We start from the raw sequence: 11,524 nt of genomic DNA, 5'->3' as shown, positions 1-11,524 counted from the left end.
TTTTGGCTTAAAGTCTATTTTATTTGATGTTAGTGTAACCACCAAACCTTTCTGAAGCTTATTGTTGGCATGGTTTATTTTTTTCCATTCTTTTATTTTCATTCTGCTTGTTTTGAATCTAAAGTATGTCTTTTGGGGTTAGCATATAGTTGGATCTTTAAAAAAAAAATCTAGTCCTATAATCTCTGCCTTGATTAGAATTTTTAATTCACTAAGAATTTTATGTAGCTTATTTTATAGCTGTCATTTTGCGGTTGGTTTTCTGTGTATCTCATATCTTGTTTCTCTATTTCTTCTTTGCTATCTTATTTTATAGTATATAGGTAGATTATGGTATGCCATTTTAATATCATTGATTTAAATATTTTAACAATTATTAGCAGTTTTTTGGGTTAAATATGCATTCAACTTCTTCACATTCATACTGACTTAACTCTAATAAAATAAAAAACATTGTTTCAACATAGCTCTATTACTGTTTTGGATAGAAGTTAGCTATTAATCATATTCTGATTCCCTTGTGTATTCTGAGTTGTTTTTCTTTCACTGCTTTAAACCATTTGACTACAATATGTGTAGATGTGGGTTTTTTTGTGTTTATCCTCCTGGAGTTTGTTCTACTTCTTGGATGTGTAGATGAATGTGTTTCATCAGCTTTTGGAAGTTTGAGGTATTCATATACTTTTTTTGGCACCACCTCCCACTTTCTTTGACGCCCATTGCATGTATGTTTTGAGACCTCCGACTAGTGGTTATTAATACTGTTCAATTTTATAGTTGTACTGTTATTGTGAAAGTCCCTGGGTCTCCCCTTAAATTTTAAGTGTCTTGCCCTGTTGCCCAAGCTGGAGTGCACCAGCACTATTATGTCTTACTACAGCCTTGACCTTCTGGACTCAAGTGATCTTCCTACCTCAATCTTCTTAGTAGCTGGGACCACAGGCATGACTCACCACATGTGGCTAATTTTATTTTAGATTTGGAAAAACAGGCTTTTACTGTGTTGCCCAGCCTGACCAGCCTGACCTTGAACTCCTAGGCTCAAGCAGTCTCCCCAACCTCAGTATCTCAAAGTGCTGGGATTACAGGCATGAACCATAGCAGCAGCTTGGGTCCCCTTTTAATGTCCTTTAGTAGACTTAAATAATAGTGGATTTTTTTTTTTTTTTAAGAGTTTTGTTTCTTGAACTGTTATATAAATAAGAGTTGAATCGTATGGATCATAACTTCATTAGGATTACTCAGAAATAGGTAAAATATATCTAGTTTTATTTTAATGTTTGAGGGCCATATAATTCCTAGTGGTTTTTTTTTAGTTAAAATTGTTAGTATACAATTATTTTATAGAATGTATTTCTTTGTTGCAATAAGAAAGTAAATTACTTAACTCTCCGAGTTTATCTGTATATAATGTTGAAAAAGTTGGGACCTTTTATTGTACATTTTACTTTGAAACTAATTTTCTTCCACTCATAATATAGTCATATTGCGCTTAATGACAGGGATACATTCTGAGAAATGCATCATGAGGTGATTTCATTGTGCAAACTTACACAAACCTAAATGGTATAACCTGTGGCTCCTAGGCTTCAAGCCTGTACAGCATGTTACTGTACTTAATTCTGTTGGCAGTTGTAACACTCTGTAAGTATTAATGTGTCTAAACGTATCTAACTGTAGAAAAAATAATGTAAAAAAATTGGCAAAAAAGATAAAATAGGATATTGCCTGTATGGGATGCTTACCAGGAATGGAGCTTGCAGGACTGGAAGCTGCATTACTGGTAAGCATCCTATACAGTTCCACCTTTGGGTGAGTTAGTAAGCGATTGCTGAGCAGATGTGAAGGCCTAAGATGTGACTCTACACTATTGTAGACTTTGTAAGGACTGTATACTTAGGCTACACAAATTATTAAAAATTTTTTTTTCTTCAGTATTAATAGTATTAACATTAGCTTAGTCTAACTTTTTATTTAATTTTATAAACTTAAAAAATTTTTAAACATTTTGACTCTTATTTAAAACACAAACACGTTGTATGGCTGTACAAAAGTATTTTTTAAAAATATATAAGCTTTTCTTTTCCTTTTTTTTTTTTTAACTTTTTAATACTATTCATGGAGCTGTCCTCCCATGCTGACAATGCCTTCTTTTTTCTTTTCCTTTTTTTTTTTTTAACTTTTTAATACTATTCATGGAGCTGTCCTCCCATGCTGACAATGCCTTCTTTTTTCTTTTCTTTTTTTTTTAAACTAGGAAGAGTATTCTTTAAAAATAAAAAGTAAATACATAAACTAGTTACACAGTCGTTTATTATCAAGTATTACAGACTGTGTGCAGATGCTATACTTTTATATGACTGGCAGTGCAGTAGATTTGTTTACATCAGCATTACCACAAACGTGTGAGTAATGCTCTATGACATTATGATTGCCACAGTGTCATTAGGTGATAGGAATTGTTCATGTCAATTATAATCTTATTATAATCTTATGAGACCACTGTTGTATATTTGGTCCATCCTTTGGTCTGTCATTGACCAAATCATTGTTATGTGGTACATGAATGTCTGTTACTTCATTTTTCATCTATTAGTGGAATCTTTAATAGTATCAGCCAGGAGACTTACAGTTTGGCTTGGGGATAATTCTTTTGTTATTCATCCTTTTGGTAATGTACTTTCTGATATTATCTCATTATAGAGGGCATATTGGGAAACCTTTCCTAAATGCTTCAATACATACTGTGGAAATTAAAAAGGGGGAAGGCAAAGACCTTGAGTAGGATAATACCTCACTAATTCAGTGTTACACCTGTGTACTTAGTGTTACTTGTTACTTTAACTTTTCAGTTATTTGTTGCTTGTTTATAAACTCAGGGAATTTGAATTTATAAATTCAGCATTATATTTCATTCTAGTTATGCTTCGTAGTATTCTGTAAAACTGTATCTAATTCTTTGTTATTGGTATGGGGACAAATTTAGGTTTTTAATTGAGTCTGCCTTTTAGACATGAGAAAAGATGACAAAAATATATTTTTAATGTACTATTTGTATTACTTTAGGTCCATTGCAAAAGAACTTGCAGACTGGCTTATTAGCAACAATGTGGTGGAGCATATATTTGGACCAAATTTACACATTGAGGTTTGTGGATGGTTATATGACTTCTCTGTTCTATTGATAGAGAAGAGTATTTTTTAAATTAATGATACTAAGTTTTTCTGTTACAGATTATCAAACAGTGCCAAGTGATTTTGAATTTTTTGGCAGCAGAAGGGCGACTGAGTACTCAACATATTGACTGCATTTGGGCTGCCGCACAGGTAATATTAACAGCTCTCATTTCTTGAGTGCTTTGCTTATCAATGTTCTAAGTGCTTCTCTGTGAGGTAAATTCTATTATCCTGTTTTATAGCTAAGGGAGACCAAGACATGGACAAGCTGGGACTGAAATCTGGCTTCCGAGTCTGTGTCTTACTATGTTACTGGTAAAATTGAAGGAAGTCAGAGTCAGTCATTTGGAGCTTCTTCATGAAACCATCCTGGTTTAATAAAGAGACATTTTCCTGTTATTCTCATTTATGCAGTCTACCCTTCTATCCTGAATTGTTGTATTGGTATGTTTCTTGTCAGTTGTACTTTAAAAAAAATTTTTTGAATAGGCATATATCCACATGATTCAAAATTCCAAAAGTAAATATTAAAGATACATTACATGTTTTTCCTCAGGCATGCAGTTCTTACCCTTTCAGGTGTATCAGATTTTTTTGTATAAATAGTGAACTATATAAATTTTTCTTCCTTTTTATTCTTCACAATTGTAGCATACCAACCAGACTTTTTATTTTTCTAAACTTAATTTGTTCTTAAGATTTCTCATCAATATATGAAGTGCTTTTTATCTTCTTGTAAGATTGTATAGCGTTTAATTAAATGTATGCACCGTAATTTAAACAATTCCCATTCATGGGCAGTATCTTCCCCCACCCCCCACCCAGTCTGTTTTATTACAAACAGTGCTATGATAAGTCACTTCTAATGTGTTCATTTCATCCTTGTGCAAAACTTTTGTGTAGCTATGATAAATTCCTACTTACAAGTAGAATTAGAATTACTAGGTTAAAGTGTATGTGTGGATAACTTGTGGTAAATACTAGTATGACAGTTTTACTTTCTCAATTTTGTCAGTACGTTAAATTTCATGATCTTTGCCAATCTGATGGGTAAAAAGTGATATCATTGGTATTTTAAATTTACGTTTCTTTTATTATGAGTGAGTTTGCCAATCTTGTGTTTAAGAGCCATTTTGTTGCTTTTTCTGGGATTGTCTGTTTATATTTTTTGCCATGTATCAATTGTTTTTCTTGTTTAATCTGTAGGAGCTCTTTATGTGTCACTAAATTTGATCTTTGGTTCGTGATTGTAGCTCATGACTGTACCCTGATTTGATGCATTTTGCTTTGCTTAAGGTGGTTTTTACTGTTCAGTTTCAAATTTGTGGTTGTAGTTTTTATGGTCTGTGGATATTATATCTTGGTTTGAAATGCCTTCTTTATTCCCAACATTATAAGATAATTCTCCTTAGTTTCTTCCTATACATTTTCTGTTGCAATTACGTATCTTAATTGTTGATTCAGCTAAGATTTATGTTAAAGTGTTGTGTATGTGTCCAGTTCTCTTCCCTTTTTTGTTGTGTAATTTTCCCAATTCCATTTGTTTACTAACTCTTCATTCTGATTTGAGATATCAGTTTTGTCTTGACTGCATCATTTTTTGAACTTTCTAGACTGACCTAATTCTATGTGTAATTATGGTCTATCCTGGGGATTGATAAACTCTCTGTTAGTCAACTGTTTTTGGAAATTTTTACTACACAGCCATGCTCGTTCTTTTACATATTGTCTATGGTGGCTTCCAGAGCACAGCAGCAGAATTCAATAGTCAGCAGAGATGCTGTCACCCATAATCCTAAAATATTTACTTTCTGGTCCTTAAGAATATGTTCGCCGGGCGCGGTGGCTCAAGCCTGTAATCCCAGCACTTTGGGAGGCCGAGGCGGGTGGATCACGAGGTCAAGAGATCGAGACCATCCTGGTCAACATGGTGAAACCCTGTCTGTACTAAAACTACAAAAAAATTAGCTGGGCATGGTGGCGCGTGCCTGTAGTTCCAGCTACTCAGGAGGTTGAGGCAGGAGAATTGCCTGAACCCAGGAGGCGGAGGTTGCGGTGAACCGAGATCAAGCCATTGCACTCCAGCCTGGGTAACAAGAGCGAAACTCCGTCTCAAAAAAAAAAAAAAAAAGAATATGTTTGTTAGAGTTTATACTAATTTTTCTCTTTATTTTTACTTGTATCTTTTTAATATTTTAATTTTTAAATTTTATTTATTTATTTTTTTTGAGATAGAGTTTCGCTCTTGTTACGCAGGCTGGAGTGCAATGGTGTGATCTCGGCTCACCGCAACCTCCACCTCCTGGGTTCAGGCAATTCTCCTGCCTCAGCCTCCTGAGTCGCTGGGATTACAGGCACGTGCCACCATGTCCAGCTAATTTTTTGTAGTTTTAGTAGAGACGGGGTTTCACCATGTTGACCAGGATGGTCTCGATCTCTTGACCTCGTGATCCACCGGCCTCGGCCTCCCAAAGTGCTGGGATTACAGGCGTGAGCCACCGCGCCCGGCCCCTTTGTAATATTTTTAAATGCCTGAGACAGCTAGGCATTTCTCATTATTGTCATAACTCTTCTGTCTTATTTCTTCATATTAATTTTAGCATTCATGTAAAATGTTTTCATTATGTTAATGATTAATTTGAGAACTGAAGTTCGATCTTTCTGTCCAAAGTATGATACTTCTTTTTTCTTTTGCATTATTGATAGTTTCAAAGTTTTTCATATATGGATTTTTATTTCGTGCTATGCTTAATCTTAGGAAGTTGGTTTATTTTTTGTTGCTATTATAAATAGTGATTTCTTCAATTATATTTAATTTCTTCCATTATGTTGCTATTTCTTTCATTATATTTAGTAATATCTATAATTAAAATAGTTTTGATTATTAATGATCTAGGTTTTCAGTATATTTTCTTTGACTTCCCATGTCTAACATCGTGTGCTTGTTTGAGATGGAGTCTCCAGCTTTCATCTAGGGTGGAGTGCAGTGGTGTAATAGCTCATTGCAGTTTTGAACTTCTGGGCTCAAGAGAACCTCCCAAGTAGCTGGAACTATAGATACGAGCACCACCTGGCTAATTGTGTGTGTGTTTGTGTGTGTGTGTGTGTGTGTGTGTGTGTACACATGTGTACACGCACGCCCTTATACCCATATTTAGATTACTGCCTTATTAGACATTGTTGCATACTGCTAGCATCTGAAGTTATAACTATACTTGAATTATAGTCTGGCCACTGCAATAGCCCTTTCTGTATTACATTTTACGATTCTAATCTTATTTCTTCCTGCCCTTTCAGGAACTGTTACCATGAGGGATTGTTTCTTCCTCTATTACATATTTATATTTCTTATCTGTACTGGATTGTTTATGTTGTGGGTCACTTCATATGCCTTTGCTGTTTGTTTTGTTGCCCAGGCTAGAGTACAACGATGCATTCTTGGCTCACTGCAACTTCCACTTCCTGGGCTCAAGTTATCCTCCCACCTCAGCCTCCTGGGCAGCTGGGACTACAGGTGCACACCCACCATGCCTGGCTAATTTTTGTATTTTTTGCAGAAACGAGGCTGCGCCATGTTGTACTGACTGGTTTCAAACTCATGAACTCAAGCAGTCCTCCTGCCTTGGCCTTCTGAAGTGCTGGAATTATAGGCATGAGTTGCCACACCTGGCCCCATTCATATTTTTAAAAGACAACTAGGTATATGTTACATATACTCTGGAGTGTCATACTTTTTTTTTTTTTTTTGAGACAGAGTCTTGCTCTGTCTCCAGGCACCAGCTGGAGTGCAGTGGTATGATCTCGGCTCACTGCAACCTCCGCTTCCCGTGTTCAAGCAATTCTCCTGCCACAGCCTCCCTAGTAGCTGGGACTACAGGCGCGTGCCACCATGTCCAGCTATTTTTGTATTTTAGTAGAGACAGGGTTTCACCATTTTGGCCAGGATGGTCTCTATCTCCTGACCTTGTGATCCACCCTCTTTGGCCCATAAAATGCTTTTCTAATAGTGCTGTCTCTCAAATGGAGCTCTTGTCTGGCAACTTCTGAGATAGTATTGGAGGCATAACTACTCTTACTTTTCTCATTTGTCTCATCAAGCTTTCATTTCAGGTTGTACGACGAAATGAGAGAAAGTACATTGGTACCAGTATCTATACTTATATGCAATTATTTATATAATTTTCTCCCCCAGAGAAGATCTCTGGTGGATCTGGGTTACCTATATGTTGGCTGCTCGTGTTTTTCTAACTGATGGATGGCTGACAGAAAGAATCACTTTTTATGGAAAACTTCATTTAAGTCCTGTCTCCATCTCTATGTTTCTTCCTTCTGTCAATCAAATCTGTTACTCTCAGCCCAGAATCTTTCCCAGTTATATTGGGAAGATTGTCTTACCTGCCTCCTCTATAGCTTTCTTAAAACATACTCTGAGCTACAACTTTCTTTACCTATTACATTTTAAAAAGGTATTACCCGGCCACCATGGTGGCTCACATCTGTAATACAGCACTTTGGGATCTGAGGCAGGAGGATCATGAGATCAGGAGTTTGAGACCAGCCCAACAAACATGGTGAAATCCCGTCTCTACTAAAAAATAGGAAAATTAGCTGGGCGTTACAGGCACATGCCTATAATCCCAGCTACTGAGGAGGCTGAGGCAGGAGAACTGCTTGAACACGGCAGATGGAGGTTGCAGTGAGCCAAGATCGTGCCACTGCACTCTACTTAGGCGACAGAGCAAGACTCCATCCCAAAAATAAATAAAAATAAAAGATTTCCAGGTATTTTAATGTTTCAGAAATTTGTAAAAATCTCGTGTCTGATGGGAACTTTCATTTTCTTTGTGGATTTGTTTCTTTTTATTGTGAAGTAAAATAATGATTTTTCTTCTCTATAGGATGATGAAATTCAACACTTTCCTCCTACTTTCTGATTTTCCGCCTCCCAGTTTTTATTGTTATTTACAGATTATATAGTATAACCATAATTCCTACACTTGTTTAGTATTATGCTGTATTTAAGTATGTGACTTATGAATTCTTTTTCCTCAATCTGTTTTTCTCATTCCTTTCTTCCTTATTCCAGAATTAATTTGTATTTATTTTTCTTATGGATTTCACAGAGTAGGCTTTTGTTTTTCCTGAAGAGAAATATGTGCATGTTATGTTCCGGAGTTGTATACGCTTGAAATGTCTCTTTATGCTTGAAGAAGAGTTTTAGTGAGTGTAGGATGCTAAAGCCGCTTTTATTCCCCTCAGAACTTTGTAGTAGAAATGATTAGTAGTAGTACATTGTTTTATGAACTAAGAACTTAAGAAACAAAAGGTTTTACCAAAAAGTGTATCTCCTCATCTCCTGCTGGCAAGATTTTCTCTCATGTGGATTTTAAAAATGTTATTTGATCCCATGAGGGTTTTTATGTTCTGTTTTGTTCTGAGTTTTTGGTTGAAGGGATTTATTTATTTACTTACTTATTTATTTAAGACAGAGTCTTGCTCTGTCACCCAGGCTTTGGAGTGCAATTGTGCAATGTTGGCTCACTGCAGCCACCTTCGCCTCCCAGATTCAAGCAATTCTCCTGCCTCTCAGCCTTCCAAATAGCTGAGATTACAGGCATCTGCCACCACGCCCAGCTAATTTTGGCATTTTTAGTAGAAATGGCATTTCACCATGTTGCCCAGGCTGGTGCCTGACCTCTTGATCCACCCACCTCAGCCTTCCAAAGTGCTGGGATAATAGGCATGAGCTACCATGCCTGGCTTTGGGTGAAGGCTTTTAATGTATATGTACTTTTTCTTTTCCTTTTATATTTTGGTAAAATATGCATAACATAAAATTTACCATTTTCACCGTTTATATGTGTACAAGTCAGTGGGATTAAAGATAATCATAATGTTGTATAACTATCACTGCTATCAGTACCCAAAACATTTTCATCATCACTAGTAACAACTTTGTACTCATAAAATAACCCTTAATTTCCTCCCTCCTTTCAGCCCCTGGTTTCTTCCATTTTACATTCCTTTTTTTGCTGTATCACTCATGCTGGATGCAGCAGCATGATTACAGCTCACTGCTGCAACCTTAAAACTCCTGGGCTCAAGTGACCCTCCAGCCTGAGGCTCCTGAGTAGCTGGGACTAAAGTGTTCCTAGCTAATTTTTGTATTTTTTGTAGACATAGGGTCTTGTTTTGCTCAGGCTGGCCACCAGTGTTTGCACTCAGGCCATTCTCTTACCTCAGTCTCCCAAAGTGCAGGGATTACAGATGTGAGCCACCATGCTCAGCTGTTTTACATTCTGTTATCTTCTGTCTCCATGAATTTGCTTATTCTAGGTACCTCATATATAAGGTATTTCACAAATATATAAGTGAAATAATATTTGTCCTTCTGTGTGTGGCTTACTTCACTGAACATAATGTTTCCAAAGTCAGTCTGTCACAGCATACATTAAAATTTCATTCCTTTTATGACTAATATTCTGTTGTATGTATATACTATATTTACTCGTCCACCAGTGGACACTTGGATTGTTTCAGCCTTTTGGATATTAGGAGTAATGCTGCTGTGAACGTGGATTTACAAATATCTGCTCAGTTTTCTGTTTTCAGTTCTTTTGTATATATAGTCATGCATTGTATAACCATGCTTCAGTCAACAACAAACCACATACATATATGACAGTGTTCCTATAAGATTATAATGGAGCTTATTATAATTCCTGTCATCTGATAACATTGTCATAGCTGACCTAATGTAGTGCAACAAATTTCCTTTTCTGTGTTTACACACAGGAAAACTTACTGAGTTACAGTTGCCTATAGTATTCAGTACAGTAACATTCTGTACAAGTTTGTAGCCTAGGAGCAGTAAACTATAGCATATAGCCTAGATGTGTAGTAGATGCTACCATCTTTTATGTAAGTGTACTCTGATTTTCCCAAGAGGGCATTTCTCAGAACGTGTCCCTCTCCTTAAGTGACACATGACTGTATATGTAGCAGTAGAATGTCTGGATTACATGGTAATTCTGTGTTTAACTTTTGAGAAACCACCAAACTGTTTTTCACAGCAGTTGCACCATTTTACATTGTCACCAACAATACCAGACGGTTCTGGTTTCTCCAAATCCTTGCCAATACTTACTACTTGCCCTTTGAAAAAAAATTCACCTATTCTAGTAGGTGTGAATTTGTATCTAATTGTGGTTTTTATTTGCATTTTCCTCATGATTAATTATATTGAACATGCTTTCCTGTTCTGGTTGGCTATTTGCATATTTGCTTTGGAGAAATGTCTGTTCATGTCTTTTGCCCGTTTTTGTTTGGATTTTGTTTGGTTTTCTTTTGAGTTTAAAAAAACAAATTCTGGCTCATGCCTGTAATCCCAGTACTTTGGGAGGCTGAGTCAGAGGGATCATGAGATCAGGAGATCAAGACCATCCTGGCCAACATGGTGAAACCTCATCTCTACTTAAAAAAAAAAAAAAAAATTTAACTGGGTGTGGTGGTGCATGCCTATAGTCCCCGCTACTCAGGAGGCTGAATCAGGAGAATAGCATGAACCGAGGAGGCACAGGTTGCGGTGAGCCAAGATTATGCCGCTGCACTCCAGCCTGCAAGACTCCATCTGTATATTTTTTATTATAAATACATATATTTGTATACATAAATATATTGTGTGTGTGTGTGTATGTGTGTATATATACAGTGGTTCGATCATAGCTCATTACAGCCTTGACTTCCTGCACTCAGGTGATCTTTCTGCCTCAGCTTCTTAAATAGCTAGGACTACAGACTAATATTCTGGATGTTAATCTTTTTATTGGGTATATAATTTGTGTATAATTTCTCCAAGTCTATGTTTTTCTTTTTAAATTGAGATTTAATATGCAAATATTAAGAAATATCAAATATATAAAAATTATATATTTAAGGTGTACAACTTGATTTAATCTGCATATACATTGTGAAATAGTTACTACAATTAAGCTAATTCACGTATCTATTCCCTCACAGTTGCCATTTTCTCTCAAGTATGCAATATGGTATTGTTGACTATAGTCACATTACTGTACATGAGCTCTCCAAAATTTACTCATTTTGCAGAACTTGAACTTTATACTTTTTTTAACGATGTCAACTTGTTTCTCTCTCCTCCTGTACACTCTGCTTTATTGACTGAATTCATCATATAAGTGAGACTGCAGTATTTATCTTTCTGTGTCTGGTTTATTTCACCTAGCATGATGTTTTCTTTTTTTTTTTTGAGACGGAGTTTCACTCATGTTACCCAGGCTGGAGTGCAATGGCGCGATCTCGGCTCACCGCAACCTCCGCCTCCTGG

The 11,524-nt window shown here is 36.2% G+C and overlaps 1 protein-coding gene across 4 annotated transcripts in view; it reads left to right on the top strand.

Annotated features, from left to right (window-relative positions):
• Nucleotides 1-11,524, top strand: part of USP34 (ubiquitin specific peptidase 34) — a 286,775-nt gene that overhangs the window by 94,220 nt on the left and 181,031 nt on the right. For all 4 annotated transcript variants that reach the window (XM_017545012.2, XM_017545015.2, XM_017545014.2 and 1 more), the window contains exons 9-10: nucleotides 3,067-3,148; nucleotides 3,235-3,327. In XM_017545012.2, coding sequence (XP_017400501.1) covers nucleotides 3,067-3,148; nucleotides 3,235-3,327 — 175 coding nt within the window. The remainder of the gene's footprint in view (nucleotides 1-3,066; nucleotides 3,149-3,234; nucleotides 3,328-11,524) is intronic.

Source organism: Cebus imitator, unplaced genomic scaffold (genome assembly GCF_001604975.1).
Source record: "Cebus imitator isolate Cc_AM_T3 unplaced genomic scaffold, Cebus_imitator-1.0 Scaffold175, whole genome shotgun sequence".
Classification (NCBI taxonomy): domain Eukaryota; kingdom Metazoa; phylum Chordata; class Mammalia; order Primates; family Cebidae; genus Cebus; species Cebus imitator.
The sequence above is the reverse complement of the archived record's forward strand: the minus strand, read 5'-3'. Positions and strand labels throughout refer to the sequence as shown.